Source organism: Drosophila teissieri, chromosome 3R, assembly GCF_016746235.2.
Source record: "Drosophila teissieri strain GT53w chromosome 3R, Prin_Dtei_1.1, whole genome shotgun sequence".
Lineage (NCBI taxonomy): Eukaryota > Metazoa > Arthropoda > Insecta > Diptera > Drosophilidae > Drosophila > Drosophila teissieri.
The window spans coordinates 28,359,046-28,381,194 of NC_053032.1; the positions used below are offsets into that span (position 1 = coordinate 28,359,046).

The 22,149-nt window shown below is 45.7% G+C and overlaps 1 protein-coding gene across 2 annotated transcripts in view; it reads left to right on the top strand.

Annotated features, from left to right (window-relative positions):
• LOC122622004 (zinc finger protein 395) overlaps positions 1 to 22,149 on the top strand; it is a 120,322-nt gene that overhangs the window by 62,733 nt on the left and 35,440 nt on the right. For both annotated transcript variants that reach the window (XM_043800090.1, XM_043800091.1), the window contains exons 3-4: positions 8,181 to 8,287; positions 8,384 to 8,601. In XM_043800090.1, coding sequence (XP_043656025.1) covers positions 8,181 to 8,287; positions 8,384 to 8,601 — 325 coding nt within the window. The remainder of the gene's footprint in view (positions 1 to 8,180; positions 8,288 to 8,383; positions 8,602 to 22,149) is intronic.

Below are 22,149 nucleotides of genomic sequence, written 5' to 3' on the forward strand. Positions count from 1 at the left end.
ACACACACACACTTCTGGCACAACTAGCAAATAAATAAAAAGTGCAGATCGCGAGTGCTGGGGCGCGAAATCTGACTGACTGCGAAAACGAACTAAAACAGCAACATGATCAACAGTTGCTCATAAATTAAAGTTCGCCATCGTTTGGTGTGCCGATTTTTGAATCGCAGGCCATAAAGTTTAACATGGCCAACCGAAAAAAGGAGGCCGGCGGAAGGGGGCGTGGCCAGAGATCGGAGTACCAACTACGACTATATACATACATAGAATAGGAGTATTGCCGAAGTGTGCACGCAACATTTGCACTGCGGCGCAAAACGCAAATGCAAACGCAAATTTCGAAGAACAAAAATTAGATTGAATTGTTTCTCCTGCTGCAGCCGCAATTGCTGGCCAAAGCCAAGGAAATGGCCAAAAAGGAGGAGTGTAGGGGGAGGGGGTGTTCCAAAGGGGCCATAATGACCGACCTGGTCTAGGCAATTTGATTGAGTTGTTTCCAATTGAAATGGCAAAAACGCTGCGGGTGTTGGCACTGATGTCTGACAGCAAATGACTGCGAAACCACTTCGGACTTGGACTCGGACTCCGACTCAAAAGTCATTTGGCCCGGCCGACAGGCAGTCCAAATGCAACTTCAAGTCCAAACCGCAGTGGTTGCGAGCGAAGAGCTCTGAAATTTGCAGTTACAGTTACAGATTTCTAGCCTGCCAGCTAGCCGATTCAGCTGTGATTTGGCTTATTTCGCCCGGCCTGCGGTGGCCAGAATTGCCAGAATGGCCAGGCCAGAATGGCAATTGCATTGCAGTTCCTTCAACTTCAACTTCCACTTCAACTCGCAAGTTGCCAGTTGCAAGTTGCAAGTTGGAGCCACATGCAGCGGTTCTTTGGGCCGTGTCAATTAGAGTTTGGGGTTGGCACTGCGACTAGCTCTGGTTTTTGGGTTTAGGTTGTGGGTCTCGTGTCCTGGGCCCCCAAGGCGCTGTCATTCCACCTCCATTTGCATTCGGTGACCCACAAGATTCCGTCAAATTGTCGTGTCACGTTGGCTTTTGGCTAATTCGTATGGCAATGGGCAACGCCTTCACCTTGACTGGCTCGAAATCAGGCACTTGGCTAACTAAGGTTAAGCTCAGCGTTTTCCTCGCTTTTCCCTCGCATTTCCCACAGCGCTTTTCCCTTCTTCCTTCGGCTAATTAAAGTGTCCGCTTGTTTGTCGCGATTTGTTAATTGAATTAAATGTGTTGTTGGCCAGGCGAGCGGGTCATCAAAATGCAGGCGACGACTCCACTTTGATGGGGGCATTGGGACTGTCTTGTGTGTGCAACCCATTTAGCGAGAGTGCACTGTGCTGCAGTGGCCACTTAACTGTAAAGGCGAACGCACGTACCACTGCCGCCAGCTTCTGCGGCTTCGACTGGGCCAAAACGTATGGCCAATTCGTATATGTTCGCATGGTGGGCCAATGGCGAGGATTTTAATTGAAATTGACATTGTTAATTGATTAGCAATGTTGAATGCAACTGCAGCATAAGACAGCTATTCTTTTTGCTAGCATTGAGTTTAGTGGTCCCTCAGGATTTATTCGCTCACGTTGTCTTTGTCTCGGAATTTAACGATTCGAATTTGAAGTGCTATACTATACTTTGCTGTTTAGATAACATGACAGGTGTATAATTTAGTCACAATAGATTTATAGCTCTGTGCTCTGAGTAATGGGGCATGGTTCATTTTCTTCAATGCCAGATACTTTATATGATTGTTATTGCCAAGTTGCTTGGCCATAATGCCTCATTTGTGGCAGCCATTTGCCCACTGTTCTCACATGAACACAGTGGGCAATTCCCATGGTCTGCTGCTGGCCGGTCAGTCAAGTACCGCTAAGTTGTTGCAGCAGCAAATGCAGCAAATGCAACAACTGCAACAAATGCAGCAACTGCAGCAGCAGCGACGCTTCCTGACGCTTGGCGCTCTGCATGCTAATCAGCTGGAGGCGACACACGAGCGGCCCACATACTCGCTTGTATGTGTTTGAGTGCTTCGCCAGTGGCAGGTGTGTGTCAGTCCCACTTTAGCCCCAACTTCAGCCCCATCTCCATCCCCATCCCCATTCCCATATCCATCTGCATCCGCATCCCCTTGAACTGAACCCCCTTTCCGTGTCTAGACCAATGCCCATGGCCCGGTGACAACTGGCAGCTTGTTACGCCCTTTCGACTGTCACACGCTTATTGCTCTTGTCACTAACTGCTGGTTGTTGGTAGTTGTTCCTAGTTGTTCATAGTTGTTGGTAGTTGTTCATAGTTGTTGGTGGTTGTTGCCCGTTGGTTGTTCGCTGATGGTTGTTGCCTGTTGGTGTTGTCGCTTTTGGAGTGGGTTGAATGGCGGAAAGGAAGGAAATCCCCTCGTTCGCTCGCTGGCCAACTTTTCAAATTGAATTTCGCCGATTTATCAATTTCCCGAAAAACACAAACAATAGAAAGTGGAAATGGCAATGGAAATCGAAATGGAAATGGGAATGGCTGCCGACAGCACCGCACCAGCACTGCCGACAACATTTGGCCATGGCTAATGTCACTTTGGGCCAGGTACGTACAGTACGCCAGCTAGACGAGTACGAGTACAAGTACAAGTACAGTAGGCACCCGATGGCTGCAAGGTGCAGTGCCCGGGGGAAAAACCTCCAGGCCAGGCCACTTTGAAGTTGGTTCGCTGCTGCTGCCATGTCGCGCCTGCCGCTTTTCCGCTCTTCCACTTTTCTCCTCCGGCAAAAGAGCCGCCGAAGGAAAAGCCGCTCATGTCCGCGCATTTCTAATAAGCCCACCGGGCACACCTCAACTCAACTCAACTCGTCTCCACTCAACTCGGCTCCACTCAGCTCGGTTCAATTCAATTCGATTCAATTCAACTCGGCTCGGTTCAACTGAGGCGCTCAAGTTCAAGTTGAGGCCTCCTGTCGCCGACTTCGCAATTGGCAAGGAAAACGGAGGTAAAAACAAACGCCAAATGGCTGAAACAGAATCGACATTGGCGCGGAATTAATACGATTTTTATTCATGACAACTGCACTGCAAAAAATGCATTTCAAAAGTTGATTTGGTCCTTTTTTCTAACTGATAAAATGATACACACATAATGGGCTTCAACTAAAATCTCTATGGCCATGCACTTTTTTAAATAGACCAAGCAGAACTTTGTTCTCCTTTTTTCTCAGTGTACAGGGACATTAAGTGGAGGGGTGTGTGGCAAGGGAGGGGAGGGAACTAGGCCCATGGGGCGATGGGGCGATAGCCAATCTGCTTTGGCCGCCGGCTGGCTTCCGTTGCCGGAATGTGGTGACAATGTCTTCTTGGGCTTTTCTCCGCCTCTACCTTTTTGGCTTAGACTTGGGCTTTGGCTTTGGCTTTTCCTTTGGCTTGGGCTTGGGCTTGGGCTTTGCCATTGGTATTTGTATTGGCTTTTCCTTCTGGCCCCTGCTGTTGCCACAGACAATTGCATTGTTGTTGCCTCCTTGGCCGTTGTCGCAATGCTAGTAATTTGTGCAAATGAGCCTCTAAAAAGGCGTGGAGCCTTTGGGACACGAATTGTCCCCCAAGGGGAGGGGGGTGGGGGTTGAAATCCGAGGGGCTATCAGGAAAAAACAAACCCAAATAGACAAAAAATGTTTAAAGCGCCATTCGGCTATGTAAACGATGTGGACCCCGCCGAAAATGAACAACAAGAAAGGAAAGCTGTTAAATGTTTTTTTCCCCCCGCCATTTTCCCTTTTCCAGTGCTTCGTTTTCAGATTTTTGCCATAGTTCAGATGGCTTCGTTACCGTTTTTTCTTCTACTTCTGTTGCGGCAGTAAAATGAAATGATAATACCGTTTCTTTTGGCTTTAAATGTTAATTGAGCTGGCCAATCCCCAGATTTAAAGCACCAAGCAATCCAGTCATTTCAGCTCCCTTCAAACTAATCAGCGAAAAGCACGTGCTCCGCGCGATTGCCCAAAAATAACAAAAAAAAACGAACCAGATAATTAATAGCCTGGCCATAAAAAACTACGCACCGGTTTGAAGAGAAGAAAAGGAAAAAAAGAAGAAACAGCCATTTCAGCATAACTATTTACTACGCCTACTCTGACGTTTTGGCATCGTTATCTGTGAGAAATTAGCAGCCGAATCAAAATAAACCGAAAGTAAACAACTGGCGAGCAGCGGGAAAGATACTCACGACGCCCAACGCATACGGCCAAAAATGGGGATGATAAAGCGGCCGGCAGCAGACGACTTGGCCAAAAACACGCCTGCGCCATTGAGTTAAAAGCCCCCTTCCCCCTCCCCACCAAAAAAAAACCCCCCGCTGCTGAAAAAACCCCTCGAGAAATACGCACACACATTTTACTGTTACGCACCGCGCTTGTTTTCGATTTAATGCCGCGTATTTCACCTGCAAAAATGTTGGTATGCCGCCGCTTGTTTTGTTTACCTCCACGAATTTCCGTCTGGCCTGCTGGCGCTACTCGGTGGCTTTAAGGCCACCACATCCCCAAAAGTCGGGCTTTTGTTTGCTTAACTCAATTTTATTGTTCGCCATTCGCAAAAAATACAAAACAGCAGAAGCGGGCTGAGGCGAAGAATGAGCAAAAATTATGTGTGTCAGCGGCGGGTAGGGCTACAGAATACAACAAAAATGAAACCTCCAAATTAACAGGGACAACAGCAGAAAGAGGTCGCCTTCTTTAAATAAAATAAACAAATAAAAGTTGAACACAAAATGCCTTGGCATATGGGAAAAACTCCCAGGGAGACCAAATGCGGGGGTCAAATTGAGTCACCGCACGCAATGCAAAACAACGAAGAAACAACTCAGAAACAACTAAAAAACTAACAACAACATCGACACCTTGAGAACAACAACAGCTAACAACAATCCCAGGCACTTGTCTGATTTTCGGCCTGTCCAAAAATAAAATCAAAATAAAAAACAGACACACGCACGATTCGTCTGGCAACGTCATGGGCAAAATTAAATATAGTTCAAACTAAAGGCGGTGAAAAAACAACAAATCGTAAAAAACGAAACAGAAATGTAGGCACAACGAAATATTGAATAATAAAAGTGCGTACGAATGTGCCATGTCTGTGGCGATTTGTTTTGATTTCATTTCGCTTGTGGTAAATGGAAGATTTTGAATAATATTGCGCATACGCGCCGTTGTCCGTTGTCCGTACTGCAAACTGGTTGAGTTGTGAAACCAGAGCGCTTCCTGTTCGCATGCCATAAAAATACCAAAGCTGTTAGCATCGATCCGTTTTGGGGCCAAAACACTTGTCATTACACGATTTCCTTTTGTCCAAATTGTATTTACCTTCAGTGGGTTTTCTTTGCTCTTCGCCCAACTTTTTTACTTTTTCTTTTTCGAATGAACATTTCCGCTTTTGTTGTTGCTGTTGACATTGGCTTGAATAAGCGCAGATATGGGCCATAGAATCTTGGCTCTTATCGTGCAAACTGATAAGCTAAAAGCTCTTTCACAAGGCACACAAAAACCTCAATGAAGTTGCTCGCACAAAATACAACAAACAACCATCGCTCTAATCACAGAAATCAGCCAACGACGTTGGTTCTTTTTGTTCGCTTTTTGTGTTTTTTTGTGTGTGTTTTTTTTGTGGGTTGCGGGGCATTTATTTTTTGCCTGCGTATAAATTACACTTGAAAATTGTTTCGATTTCGATTGGTGATATCTGTGGGGCCTTTTTGTTTTTTATTTTATTTTTTTTTCGCTAGATTGCAGACCACGGAGTCGCTTTGTCTCCGGCTAACTCGCACTTGCGCTTTCCCTGGCCAATTTTGGTGAAAGTCATCGTTTCCCCCGAAAACAAAAGCGACTATCGAGCACGTGGCTAATTTAATAAGCTTTAATTGCAAACTGCAAACTACAAACTGCAAACTGCAAACCACACTGCAAATCAAGTCAAGTCAAGTCGAAATGGAGCTGCAGCCAGCGAAATTCATGCAATTTTCACTAATTTCGCCGGCACATGCAAACAACCGACTCTCTGGGCAGGCATATCATATCGCATCTCTCACTTCCTGACACCGCAATGTAATTTTGCTTTCAACACCTCTTTTTTCTTTCTTGCTTTCTTGTTGTTGTTGCTCGCCGCGACTGTTGCCGTGTTGATTGCGGCCAGCAAACGTGGCCAAATAATGGCCAAGACAGCAGAAAAACACAGCATTTCCCAGGCTCAAGAGGCCCGAAATCGGGCGCGAATATATCGCATTTCAATCACGCGCTCTGGGGCAATTTACGTGCGGCCACGCAGCGGCGAGTAGGCCGAAAAGGCATTCAAAAGACGCGGTCAAAGTTGCAGCAGTTGCTGTAGCAGTTGCAGCAGTTGCAGCAGCATCAACAATGCAACATCAACATTGCAACTGCAGCCGCTCGCTTGCAGTTTATTAAAGTTTTTCCAGCTCAGCGCAATGGGGCGGAAAGCAAACGGCCTAACGGTACGGATTGTGCGCATTAAAATGGCCACATCGTGATGGCCAGGCCAAAACCCCCCTTCCCCTCTTCCCCTTCCCACCTTCCCCCCTTCCCCTGCTGCTTCACCGACAGGCACGCGCCTTTTGCCGGCCGGCTAGCTGGAAAATGAGCGGAGAGGGGGAGGGGAAAATCCAGCACACCAAGCACTGATTCTCCACGGATGGGGGAAATTCGCGATTTATGCGCGAATTTACTTTTATGCGATTAGCAACGATCTGCGGCAGAAATTTATCGTTGAGTTTAGTAAATTTAATTGGGACGAAAATCCAGGCAAAAGGTGATGGTGCCAGAGCTGTTGCTGTTGCTGTTGCTGTTGCTTTTGCTGTTGCTGTTGCATTAGACAAAAGGCTAAAACCTGGTAGCCGAGTAATAAAGTTTTACGGCCCAGCGCAGCTCTTTCGGCCAAGGAGGCAGCATTTGGCTAAGTGCAGACTTGGCCACAAATGCCCGCGGCTTTTCACATTGCACAATGGCGATGGTGAGTCGCTTGCTTGGCCGGCACGAGTTGCTTGTGTTTTCTGTTTTCTGATTTCTGTTTTGTATTCCGTATTTTGTGCATTGGCCCAAAGCAGATGGCCAGCAGATAAGCACAGTTGAGTCGTTCTGGCCAAAATTCTGAGCATCAATAATCGCTTGCTTCGCCAGCGCTCCATCTTCATCTTCTAAAGAAACCGCCACCGCCACCTGCTCCTCGACTTTAATCCTGGCACGCAGCAAGTGGTTGGAATCCTTGGCAAAGTCTTAAACCACTTGTCTCAATAGCCGCCATTTGGCTTAAATGATTTGGCCAGAAGGGCGGGGCGCGGGGGTGCAGTGCACTCTGCTTGATTATGGCAAATATGCCAAATCAGTTTTTCCGTTTCAAATGTTTTGAATTTATGAGAGCGTCGCGTCTTTATGGTCATCCCCCGCCAATCTCCAAATGCATTTAAGGATCCCGCGCCATTGTTGACGGCAGCCTTTGTTCAAATTTATATGTTTGCGCATCACAAACGCTCGCTGTTCGTAAGGATTTCGCACCGATTTGGCCAGCGAAGGTTGCGCCAAGGTTAGCCAACTTAAAGCCACCTTAAAGCCATCATGGCACGGCATGGAAAGCCATCGGAACTGGGAAATCCACTGGCTGAAACTCATTTGACGTCGCTTCGCAAAATGTGAGGCCATCGGAAGGCGGCCAATTAATGACGTAACAATAACAAACACACACACACACGGACAATGGGCGGCGGAATTTGGTGGCCACAGAAATTAGTTAAATGGAAAAATAGTTTTGCTATGTTTTGCATTGAAATGCCGCTCGAAGCGATTATCGCTGAAAAGACCTCGACGTATTGTGGTTGTTGTTGCGCGAATTGCAACAACGATGGGCGGTCGCTTTGATGTGTCTAAGCAAATGCCGCCAATGCCTGCGTGTTTATGTATATCTTTATCGCCCAGTTTCTGGCTTCTATATGTAGATTGACTGATAAAATCAAGAATCGCAATCTGGGTCAATGCTCAAAGCGGGAATTGATTCGTCTAGAATCGGTTATAAATAGAACTAGGCCAGCAAGAGCATAAGTCTCTTTCAATGCAATGAAGAGTTTACTTTTTGTATATAACAATTGAAATATATTATTAATATATTATTTTTCCCATCCTATTTTTGCAGTCCCCGGAAACGTCCGCCCAGCGATCACCAGGACTACAGCAACTACGAGGAAACATGCCGTGCCGCCGAGATTCTGTCATCGATGAAGCTGCAGGGTCCGCATGGCTGTAGGTCATCCTCCATCTTCCCATGACCCTGCCCCGCCCCCTTTTGACCCCGCCTACGTATAAGCTTATTAATTTTTAACCATTTCTGCCTCCCAGCAATGGCCGACAAGTGCTCGAGTCCCGGCAGCAGCTCGTCGGCTTCCTGGAGCTCCGGTTCCCCATCGCCGCCGTTGAGCGACGACGGCCACGCCCACCACAGCCCACACAACATGATGTCGCCCCACGATGCGGCCAACGCACGCATACGCACAACATCCGTGTCCACGTCGGACGAGGGCATTGTCATCGACTTCAAGGAGGAGCGCAAGAAAAAGGTGGGTGATTCGCTCTAAGGCCCAACATCTAGATATAACATAAGAAGCATATCTGTATAGATAGCATATAGATTGGTGTAGAAGAATGCGGTCAGAGGAATCTGGGCTAACGGCGGTGGAGCGTGACATTTTGTTGCAATTTAATTGCAACTTTGTGTATACATTTTAATTGCCATAATTATGTAAATGTCGGTCTGTTCTTGGCACGGCCACACGGCGTATGCTTGATGCCCATTACTCATACGCAATGTTGCGCTGCTGCTGCTGCTGCCGGCAAAAGAATACAGCATATGTATAGAGAATATCAAATAAATGTCGAGAATGATTCAAGCCCATGAGAATGGCAACGCATCAATCACACAAAAGGGCAATGTCAGCAGCTCGTTAACTTGGCAAGCACACAACACACACACACACACGGCGAAATTCAACAAAATCAATAACCCCCAGCCATTTGATACCGATTTGCAGGCATACTCCGAGAGTTTGGGCTCTTTAATTAATTATGTTTGAACTTTAAGGGCCTCAGCCCGAGAAACAGAGAACACAGAACACAGAACCGAGGAACAACAAATAACTTACGCAACTGAAAACCAGCACGGAAACGAACAGAAATGAACAGAAACGCCCCCCTCAGAAAACTTCTGCCTTTCTGCCCTTCTGCCGTTTGTTTGCCCAACTAGTTACGCTTTCTCGCCCGCTCGTGTGTTTGGCTATTTCGCTTAGAGCTTTTAAGGGCTCTTAATAGCGAACAAACAAAAACCTAAAAACGAGCAGCCGGCAAAGGCACCAACAAATAAAAACAAGAAAAACAACAACCATAACTGGGAACAAATATCAAAGTGAGCAGCAGCCGCGGTAGAATATGTTAACCTTGAAAGTCTGATTAGATTTTCATATGGTGGTTAAATGTTTTATTTACACGACGCCAAGCCCAAGCCACACCGTAAGAATACACTAGACCAAAAAGAGTTGATTGAAATATTTCGTATAGGAAAATATTCAATACTTGATGTAAATCATTTATATATATATATTCAATAAGGTAGCTGTTTAGAATGAGCAATGACCAGTGCCCCAGCCCATATGACTCATGCGTAGGGCTGAATCTATTGACTTGATAAATAAGAATTGGAAATTTACCGGACTCCCCACAACGACTTGACTTCTCGCCCTAGTCCAATCAATTTTCCACTCGTTGCAATTAGTCAAACGTTTTCGAATCTTGCTGCCAGCAGTTGCACTTTCACTTTCCACATACTTGTTGCACAACCCAGCCGAAAAAGCGAAAAAGCTGACCAAAGCGTCAAACTTCCTGCTCCGTCAGTCTACAAAGGTAAAAAACAAACAAAAAAAATTAAAAAGAAGAAACGAATTAAATGTCTGTGGCCGGGAGTGCGCATTTGAATTTATGTCAGAGTCAGGCGACCACGCCCACCGTTTTTCGGGGGCTGAGCTGCAAAAAAAAAACAAACAAACAAATGCACAAACGAGCACAATGCAAAAGTTTATTTTGCCAAGGCGTGGCTGGTTAATTGAAAAGATATATGCCGCATTTCCGCATCTTGCATCCCGAAGCTCGCTGGCCAGCGAAAACACAAGCCAGCTGGATGGATGGATAGCTGGCTAGATAGATAGATTGATATATGGATGGTTGGATAAATGCACGATCGCCGGGCTGAGAACGAATGCAATTAATGTCTAATTGTGCGCAATTATTGTCAGTTGTCAGCTGTGTGATGTGCCGCATCAGAATGCGCTCGCCCCGCATCGAAAAGCGAATCGAGTGGAGTGGATGGGAGATCTTCAAGGCGTATCCAAGCGACATTACTCATACGCACTGAAGCGCGTGCGGCTCGCTGCTCGCTGCTGCCAGATGCATTGATGATTAACCTTCAATGCTCGTCATGCTCGTCATGCGATTCAAATGGAATGATTTAAAATGTAGTGAAACACCAAGAGGGCCGACTCACTGTGGCCTTTGTCTCGCTGCATCTTCGTCACCACCAGCGTGCGGGTTATTATTTAAAATGCAGATTTATGTGCATTCGCCAGTTGCCATTTGCCATTTACCATCTACCATTTACCGCCACCACCCGTGACAATCAGGGCCACAGCCCCCAACCGCCTGCCTTTTAATCAAGGCCCTTTTGCAGTTGCACTCCCATTACGGCAAAGGCAAAGCTCCAAGGCGATGGCAGCCCCAACCCCAATCGCAACCCCAATCGCAACCGCACTGGGTGGTTAAACGTTCGCCCATTAATTTCCCAGGCACATCACACACTCACGGAGTTCGCGATGGGCAGCAAAGGAAAGCTCGAGCTCGAGTGGGAAGGCCACAAGTCAATCCTGGAGGGGAAATTAAAACGCAAACTGCCACGATGGCATGTGACAAGCAATCAGAGCCAACAATTTGCGGTGACAAACTGTTGGCAAAAGTGACCCGACTAGATCGTCCAGCTTTGCTTCTTCTGCTTAATTCTCGTGTATTCTCTGAATGAATTTTCCCCAGAATTTTCGTGACTTAATTGGGCCAAAACCCTTTGAGAGCACAGCCGCATCAGCATTCACTTTGTAGTTGCGGCTAATTGCACACGCCATGCTCCCTCTATCCCTCTCTCCCTCTCTCTCAGTAGCTATCTGCCCTCTCCTTCTAGTTGGCTAGTCTAGTATAAACTTTTCAAATTCCAACTAGCAGTATAGCATAGTTTTTTTTCCGTCTAATTTGTTTTATAATATCAAAAGGCAACAAAAACGCCAAAGCCAAAGCAAACAGGCAAATTATAGTGCACCGAGCAGACAGCGCGGCGGTTGATTCAGGGGCGGCGTCGAGGGGTTCTACACTGTGTGTCTGAGCGGGGTGTAGGGAGGGAAGGGAGGGGGCTGAAGAGGGGCGGCGGCGGATGAGCGGCGTTGCGGTTAGCTGGCATTAAGCTTTCGCAACGCCTGACAGTTGAAACACAAATACAAACACAGGCGCGCACACACACACACCAAGAAAAACACGAGCAGTTATGGTGGGCGAGAGGGGAAGAAGGAGGGGAAGGGAAAGGGGTTGGGGGAGGGGAAAGGGCGGCGGAACTGCATTCGCGGCCAGCCAACATGGCGCGGCACACGTGTCTGTGTGAGCCTTGGCTTAGCCGCTTTTGGCCTTTTTTTGACAAATGTGCGCGTATTTCGCAGCTGGCAGCAGAAAAGGAGGCACACTCTCAAAAGCCAACACTTACACTGCTCAAATTGGTGTTTGGAAAGTACTCAAGATAACGAATCAACAATCAAATCATTTTATAACAATAAGTATTTTATAATTGCAGGGATTTTTATTCATTTAAAATTTCTGAAAACTTGCTTAATGGCATAGTTAAATAATATAATTATAAAGTAATTTATCAATGATTTCTATAGATAAATATATATATAAGAAATCATATCTCTATAAATCATATCTCATTCTATGAGTCTAAATTAGTACAATGCAATGCTTTAGCGAGATTTTCATTTAAGTGCAGCGAGCGGCAGCGCTGCAATTGCATTTCCATTTATTTTTAAACAGCTGCCGCTCTTTAAACAAGCTTAAATTTATATTTATGATTTTCGTTTACACCTCACCTGCGCCTTGGCTTTGCCTTATTTCCTTCGCGTGTCTTCGCTTAACTTTCTGCAAATTATTTTTAAACCAAAAAGCAGAGCACAGCGCAGAAATATGGCAGAATTTAATTAAAATTCATACGAGTGCCTTTGAGGGGCTCTGCAGCAACCTTGAGTCAACACTCACTCACCACACACTCTCGAGCACCTCAGCCGCAGCCGCAGCCTCAGAAATCTGAAAACTAAAAACTGAAAACTGAATACTGAACACTGAAAACTGAACACAGAAAGCAGAAAACAATTGGCACTTGGTACAGAGACCATAGATCGACGTCAGCATCGCAGTAGTGTGTATTAATTTCACTCATATGGCTGTTAACCTTGAATTCTGATTAGGAAGCGATTTAAATTTATCTATAAGTCATTTTTCTTGGCTCTGCCACTCACCTTTTGCCGCTCGCCTTTATTGAGTTATTATTGTTGAAACTTAATTGTGCTGCTAAAAGCCATTTGGATTGATACCCTCCCACACGCCCTCGCTTCCCCTCGCCAACATGTATGGTTTTTTAAAGCCCCCTGCCCCCCTTCACCGCCGGCGATGTGCAATTTGTGGGGCATTAACAATTGCAAATGACTTGGCCAAAGTGTCGACATCTTGGCTGCGTTGGTAGATTAGGCAACCCGGCAACCCGGCGACGGGCACGGGGCGTATGAGTAATGTCTGAGAAGCGAACCAGCTGGGCACGAATGTAATTACACCTTAAGCAGAATAAATGACAGCGCAACTGACTGACAGCCGGGCAGCCTACGCCTCGAAGCCCCAAGAAACTGCAATCAATCGAGGGGCGACGGAGAAGCACAGGGCATTAGCAGAAAAAGTGCTTTTAAATTGCACTCAATCTTAGCTAAATTCTTTTAAAATACCTTTCGTTTGACCAGCGACAGTGAAAGATTAATCATCCATTCCAAATGGGTAGATTCTATGTAGTGTATGCGAACTACATGCATAGACAACAGAAATCCATCTGCCAGCATGGGGAAATTCCTGAAAGGAATGCGCATTTTTATATTTTACTTAAAATAAGGGAACCATTTAAACGTATCGCTTAAGTTGACGAATGCCTCACGTCTGTTGCATTCAACAAGCTAAGGAAACGGCTGCCTCAATCCGTCAAAAGTCAGAAAGTCACTTGCAGGAGTGGCTAGAAATGCAAACACACAGAGAAGCACTCGTGCGTGTGGGAGAAACGAACTCATAAATTTGTCATAATTGCAAAAATGTGACTAAGGCAAATGGCAATGTGGGGGAGCAGGAACAACTGAAATACACATAAATACAGAAAAACAGGAATGCAATAGAAGCACATATATTTCCACATACGCAGTTAGCAGCGCTCGTATTGGAAAAATTAATATTTAGTGGTCGTAGTTGGCTTTTCCACGGGCCGAGATCTGTGCCAAGTGCAAATGCAACGTCGAATGGCGAACGGAAAAGCGGAAAACGGGCAGAGCAACAAATGCAGCGCCAATTTTCATGTTCAAGGTGACAAAACGAAACGAAACAAAACGAAGCGGACACTCGAGCCAAAAGCTTCAGCTCATCGTTTGGCCTCGTTTCCGTTTGCCTTTTGTATGTATGTGCTGCTGCTCTATTGCTGTTGCTTTTCTCGGTTTCTCAGTTTCTGGCTTGCTGCAGTTTTAACCTGGCCATTACATGCTATATTTGTCATCACTTCTTCACAGTACACCTATGGGTGGAAAAATGAGCGGGCGGGCGAAAAACGAGAAAAGCTACCGAAGACCACCGCACAGTTAGGTTTTTCCCCATCGCGTGTAAGTGCAGTGCCACTGTGGCCCACTGTACCGCTGTCATCCGCATTGGCAAAGCCCGAAAAAAACAAAAAAAAGAAAAAGAAAAAAAGATTAAACGCTTCATCGAATGCGGAATTTGGCATTGGGCTTGGGGCTCGCCCCTCTGACACACTTTGCCAGCCTTCTGCTTATGGCCACATTCAATATGTGCACTTGCACACCACAATGCACATACTATAGATATCAAAAGGGGAAAAAGGCAGTGTAATCGGCTAACAAATCTTGGCAGCCAGCAGAAGCGAGGCTGTGATTGATCTGGATCTTAGATAAGTAGTGCATTCTTAGGTATTGGGTACAAAATAATTGTATTCCTTTCATATTTTTAGTAGTTTCGAATGGGGAATCTAATTTTTAAAAGTTTTTTTAATGGTGATTTTGTAGAAAACATTTTGCATGTGCCAAAGTTAAGTCCGCTGTGCCATTATTCACTCAGCGACAAGAACAAATTGTTCTGGGCGACTTACATTGTGTTCAGAGGCATGCAATCGAAATGTTTGCGAAACATCTTTTGGCAAACGTTTGCCACGAGCCGAAAAACAAAAACAAAAAAAACAGAGAAAGAGAAGGAGAAAAAAGAGATACACAAACACTGCACTTTCATTTCGATTTCATTTTGCCAGAAGCGAACACAACTTTCCGCCCACTTTTCCACCCCACCCCCAGTTCGCGCACAGAAGACTTTTCCGAGGGGTCACAATTAGATCAGCAGAATAATAGAAGTGCAAAGAGCCGAAAGAGGGCAGCCCGGCGAATTGGCCTAGTTTCCGGGTAACGGTACACAACAAAATGGCGGCCCTTGCAACTGTTGTCGTGGCTGTACTTTTTCACCAACACACACGCTCTCTGCCTCTGTGTGCGTGTGCTAGTGTGTGTGTGTGTGTGCGTGTGCAGTTTTCTAGGTTACCGCACACAGTGGCACGAATGCGGATGTGGATGCGGATGCCACACTGTTGCAGCAAACACATTGCGCCGGCCGGCAAAAAGCGAATGTTGCGCAACAACCGCTAGCCATGAAAGTGCATTTCGCTCGCTCTCCCTCTCTCTCTCTCCGTCTCCCTCTCCCTCTCTCTCCATCTCGCTGTGCATCTCTCGTTTTCGGCATGCGCACTTGCTCACTTCACTCACTTCCGCTCAAATCGCCGCACTCACACACACACACACTCACACGCCCACATGCACAGGGGGAGATAAGTGGGGATGATGCAAAAGCGGTGGAAAAAAGGGGTTGGGGGATGGGAGGTGCAACGGCACGTGTTCGCACACCAATGCACTTTCCTACTTGCCATACTTTGCCATTGCTTTTGCTGTGCTTTTCTATTGCTTTTGCTTTTGCTTTTGCCTTTGCTTTGCTCTGACGTCGTCGAAAAGCGAAAAGTGGAAAATGGAAAATGGCAATTCTGGCCACAAATTGAGCTGGTCCACAGCTATTTATATTGCATTTCCGGCTGAAGAAAGCCCGCTCGGCTGATGTCATTGCTTATCACGGCCAATTAAGGCCCACTTCCCCACAGTCAGCATGCTATCTCAAAGCCATTGATCGCCGAAAAGCACTTAATTTAAAACGCCTTAATTTATTCCCCCACGAACGACGCTTATAATGAGCTGCATTCGGCGGATAGAGCACATAATATTTATGAGATGTATTCGGTGGCTAAATCATTGGCTAATGACAACACATGTATTTTCGCTCATACTTAAATTTCCATATATCTCGCTGTTTGGCCGAGACACATTCACAAACAACCTGGATACGTATCGACCATAAATCAGAGCGTTTCACTTGAACGTAGTGAAGATGCGGTGTGCGGTGTGCTGTGTGCTTTCTTCTCTTAATTGTAAAGCAAACAATTTGGAAATGCGAATGCATCGCCGTTGGAATTGTTTTGCGGTCGATTCACTTTTCATGGCTAATTAATTTTCGCATTGCGCAAAATGAATTAATAACGCGAAATGCCATGAATATGCAAACGTGCGAACCTCTCTTCCTTCCCTTCCTTCCCCTCAAGCATACATATCTTGGCATACCAGTATGTTTATATGCATACATATATACTGTACGTATATCTATATAGCAAAAATTTATTGTTGGCATCGCCGCAGTCGCCATAATTAAAAGCCAAACAAGCGGCAGCAGCGACTTCAGGCAGCCAGGTGATTTCATTTGCAAGTCGCTCTCGGGCGCAGTTTTGTTGCTTTCTGTTTTGGTTTTTGATATGGCAATCTTCGTTAATTATACGCTTAGTTGGCTGATCGGGGCGGAGCTCCAAGGGGTGCCAGCGGGTGGCAGGGGGTGCCAAGTGGTGCCAAGGGGGCGGGGGTGTTTGCCGAGTGGGAAAACAAATGCACCCCGGCAAACAATAGATGTGCCAAGTGCTCTGCTTACATCACTATACAGCGAACTGCGAACTGCGAGTGGCGATGCGAGTGGGGGTTTGCCAAACAAATGATCTCTATACACTCACACACACACACACACATACCTGTGCACTCTGTTTCACTTGGGAATTATTGCCCGGTGGCAGCAACCGCAGCTACTGATAGATAATGTGCCACGGACCAGGGCACGTGGCAGATAAATCTTGTTTTGCTTACCCAGTATATGTATCACATCAGAAACTCATTTTAATCAGTTTAAAACTTCAATTGATTTTCTAGCTGATATTACTTACTTTTAATAATAATAATTCTTTTAATTCTGAAATATGCGTTAATATGTTGCTAGCTCTTTTTATGTAGATTTTAATTTGAAGTTTCTACTTCAGTAATTTTCCGAATGAAATTAAAATGCAACATCGATGGCCATGATTTGATTTGTGATGGATCTTTTTCTTTTCGTGTGCGCAACAAGCGCAAGGCGTGGGCGGAAAAGCAACAGCAACAGCAACAGCTCGTTGATATTTGCATTTCATTGGTGGGTCAGAGGGTGGGGGAGGCGGAGGGGCGGATCAAAGGGGCGGCAAAGTGGGAGGCCGGCTTAATTAAAGCAGAGCAACGACGTTGGCACGCCTCGCAGCTTAAAATTCTCTGCGTCGTTACATGCTCTGCATACTGGCACATGTATGTATATGTGGAATATATATAGGGGATATATATGATAATATATAGATAGGCAACCACCGACTTTTCCCCCGCACTTTTCCACCCCCCCTCGCCATCGCTCGCGATGACAGTCGCTGAAGCGAGGCCATTGTGGGCGGGAAGCAGCAAAACTGCATTAAAATTCAAATGCCGGCAATGTCAGGGCGGAAAGTGCGGAGCAGCCACAACACTTGGCTTAATGTAATGGCCAGCGGGGGGTGGGGAAAGTCAAGCTCAACAAATACACTTTTGGATGCGAGGCAGAAGAATAATAAGATATGTATATGCCATATATCTCGCTCACCATAAATCACGACTGCGAGTGCATGAGGCATGAGGCATACCGCATAGAAAGCCAGCAGAGCTGTGCGGTCATAATTTATATTTTTAAAGCTCATTCAGCGAACACAAATCAACACATTTTCGGTACAAGTTGGCAAACAAATAATTCTCCACAATGTTTGCAACAAGTCAGAGCCAATTCATTTCCACCTAAACAGCAAACATGACAGAATATCTCTGCCTTCATTTTTTCTTGTTTTTTTTTCGTTTTTGTTTGCTTATTTTTGCATACCAAATTTGTCATGACAACAAATACAGCTGCCGAAGAAAGCCCCCATCAATGGGGTTCTGACCAAAGGCAAAAACGAGCTGAAAAGAGCTGAATGGCGAGGGGTGGGGAAGGGGGAATGGAAAAGCGGATAAGCGGAAAAGTTGGGCAAAGTCAGCGGCAAAGGCAGAATGCCGACAAACAAACACAGAGAACAGCAACACACGCACACATAAGTTGGCAGCGCATGTAGCCATTGCAAATGTATTCAAGGTCAGGGCAGACATGAAAAACGAGAAAAGCCGACCGAAGCAGCGACAGCGGCAGAGGGCCACCCACTACACACACACACACAGAGGAAAATCAATATGGACAACACTTTTAAGGGTTGCGGCGAAAAACCCACGCAGCCCTTTCCTTTCCTTTCCTTTCCTTTCGTTTCGTTTCCTTGAATTTCCACCAGCGAAAAGTGGAAAAGTGGCAAAGAGGAGCAGTAACGTCATCGGAGTGGTTCAGTGGGTCGTCATAAATAACGCTTCGGGTTTCCCGCGCATTTTCCACTCTCTCTCTCCCTCTCTCTCTTTCTCTCTCGCCGCGAGAGCGAGCGCGAGAATGGCGCCACACGTAGGGGAAAACCATGCGCAGGTTCTCGCTCCCAGTTTCCCAGCCCAGTGCGAAACCCAAGGCGAATTTTAAATCGGGAATGCTTTTAATTATAGCCCGACCCACGCTCTCCAAATCCCCATACTCATACCCATACCCATTTCCATCTCGAACTCCAGACTTTCGCATGTAATTAAGTCCGGCCAATTACACGCAGCTACAGCAATAGCGAATTGCAAATTGAGTTTGCCAGCAGATCGATAAGGTTTCAAGGTTAGCTTGCGTGACATTTTCCCAGCGAGCAACAATTTATACTTTTCGGCTGCCTCCGCGTAATTGGAAAAGTTGCAGCCCCAAAGTAACGCGCTAAGTAAGCCGAGGAAAAATGGAAAATGGAAAATAGAAAATAGCTGGCAGATGGCAGATGGCAGTACGCAGAACCTGTGCATTGCGTGCGCCATCATCATTATGGTGATTGTTTGTATTAGAATGGCGACTGGCTGCCGTGGCGTATGAGCAATATTTGATTTATATATTGATTTTTAGCCAACAAAGCCACAAAAGCCGCGCTGCAAGCCAGCAAACCAGTTATTATCATAATTATTGAAAGCGGCATTTGCAATGCAAAATGCAAATAGATTTCTTATTCAAATTGCCGCATTACCAACTCACATCTCCATTTCGCTCTTCTAATTGCAGGTGAGTAATTTCGCGCTTTGGACAGGCTAATGTCTTTAATCGCCCTCTGTGAGTAGAACGCACATTTGTCAATACCAACATATATAACTATGTACATATATACAATGATATATACGTATATATATAAGAAACCACTTATCTGCATTTATCAACTCTATTATTGAACACATCCGTGTGGGCAGTGCGAGCGCAGTGATACCTTGACATGTCAGCGCTGTGGTTTTTGCAAAATGAATGCCGTCTCAATCCAATCCATTCAGCCATTCGACCGGATTGGAAAGTTGCCCCAGCCCCCCAACCATAAAAAATCCAGCAGGCCGCGGGGTTCATGCTCCCAAAAGTATGCTTGATCCTTCAGCCTCGATTGTTTTCATTAGCATAATGACACTTGGCTGCGTCTAGACAGACAGAGTCCGCCAAATCCGAGTTTATTTCTTGGTTTAACCACTCCCCATCGCGTTCCCCGTCGCTTCTGATTCATGAATTACGCTCAATTTGCAGAAAGCAAAGATACAAAGATACAGTTGCATAAATCAGGGCCATATCCGCCAGTTTTATACGATTCCGGTGCGAAAATGGTTTTCAATTAAGCAAAGAGCATAAATCACAAATGTTTGGCCAATAATTATTGTGCAAACAATGCATTAAAAACGGTTTTCTTAGTCGGCAAAAATCGCTGCTATCTAATGGGGGGAAAATCCACCTAGCAACCGAAAATTCGAATGCAGTTCCTGGAAGTCTTGTGTTAATCAATGCCCGCCACAATTAGTCATGAGGAAGAACCTCATTTACGCGCTGAATGTTTTAGCGTCGTGAAACTCGCGAATGGCACACACAGATACTCACGCGCACACACGCACACTCGCACCCACCTCCGGGGCCTAATAATAATCATAATAATAAAATAAAAACCGCTGGCCACTTGGCCTTGGACTAGGTTGATTGCATTCTAGCGGTCAATGCCGCCGCCGCCGCCGGCAGCGTCGTGAAAACGATCGCTCAGCGGCTATCTCTTTCTCATTTCGCTGCTGTGTGGCGACTATAGTACGTATTAAAAATTTGTATTTATTTGTATTTTCGTATTCTCGTATTTTGCAATGACAAAAGAAAAATATCGCAGAAGCCAACAAACAACTTGTTGTTGCTGTTTTTCAAAATCAACAGCAGCAGCAGCAGCAGCAGCAACTATTTATAAAATGCGCTTGCCTGGCCAGCGTATCTGTATCTGTGCCTGTATCTGTGCCTGCGCATGTATCTGTATCTGTATCTTTCGGCCGTGTGTGCGCAGTATCTGCGACTATTTCTGCATCTGTATCTGTATCGGTAGCTCCACAGCTTTTGCTGCCCGTGCGCGACTTGCAATGCCGGAAAGCAATAGCAAACGTCGTCAGAGCGGCGTTGTGACGCCAGCCAAGCAATCCGACTGCCAATGACGACAGCCGCTTGTTCACCCGTTCGCTCGCTCGCACATTCGTTTCGCTGGGTATCTTTTGGATACATTTCAAAACACAAATAACACACACAAGATCCGCTCTTCGCCGGTTTACCTTTGAATGGCATTTGCATAACAAGTGTCAGGCCAACCGCCAGACGCCAACCGGCAACCAGCCAGCAAACCCCTTCATAAAAAACTGAAAGCCCAGAGCCCAAGATCCCAGTTCCCAGATCCTTCGGCTGCCCCACCACACATAAATAATTCAGATTCACATTTCGACGACTGTTTCCAGGCCACAGTGCATTCAACCGATGTGCCAAATGCTAAATGCGAATGCGAAATGCGAGGGGTTCATTCGCTTTTGGCAAATATTTACCTGCGCCATAATAACTACGACCCAGTCATATTAACTGTATTTTTCACACAGAGCGCTACGCTGTAGCACTTTAAATCCAATTAAAATTGGGCCCTCCTTTCACCTGTTTATGTTTCCTGTTTCGATACTTTTCGATTTGGCTAGCCAGCAGCAGCGCAGCATCGCATCGCATCGAATGATAAATTACCACTTAGTGTGTTTGGCTACTCGCGAGATCACGTCATCTTCGGAACAGGTTGCAATTGATGATGGGTCTGTAGCTGGAGGAATTAAATATTTTATGGCCCGTAGAACCGCTTTCTCCCAAAGATAAGCGAACAACCTTGACGCCGTGTGCAATCGGTCAGCCCGAAAAAAATATCAAAATCAAGTGAGCACATGTGTGTGTGTGTGCGGTTTTTGGCCTTGCAATGTGATTTGGCCAAGAGTGTTTTGTGCTTATGACTTATTGCTGCTTATAGCTCATTGCTTACTGCTCATGGCTTTTGGCCAGAGGTGTTCAAGGCCCACTTCCTGTTCAAAAGCGAGCTGCATGTGGGCGCAACTGCCTAGAAACTCAGGTGTTCCCATGCTCAGGTGCTCAGCTGCTTAGCTGTTCAGTTGTTCAGCTGGCCTGCTGGTCCGGCATGATGATGAATGACTGCAGCGTTTATAAATATACGGAGCAGCAGCCATCACCATCGCCATCACCATCATCATCATAATGAAATAAGCTAAGCATAACAAATGCGTCGAAATATTTGCGACAGGTTGCAATAGCCAACAAACAAATAAGAGAGAACGAATAAAAAGGGGGAAAAAACATTATATAAAATCGCCGAGCGAAAACATCGAGGCACAAAAACTCGAGTCACTCAATGTGCATGGCCTTGAAGATTTGGCTGCAAAACAGCCAACAAAAAAATTCCAACCACACGGTGAATATCATAAAAATATTCACACACAACAAAACTCGCGAATACAATTTATATAAATACAAAACAAAAAAAGCCACAGAAAAGATTATAATGAAAGCCACTAATTTGGCAGAAAAATAAATGCACAAAATGTGAACAGCAGCCACTTGGATTAACTGGCAATTTGCATCGGCTTGCTGAGCATATAGAGTTTCATAAGCTGATTGATATGTCATTAGCCGGGCCCAACCAATTAGACCCTAAAATTCATAATTAAAGTATTATAATAATTAACTTTGGCAAATTGCATGTAACCAGCCGTGCGCTCTAAAGCATTGAGTTTCTGAATTTTCAATTATGGGTTTTTAATCGTGTTCTGACCGGTGGCCGGTGGCTGGTCAAGTGGCTTTGGCCAAAATATTGATTAATTGCAGTCAAGGGGTTAATAGGA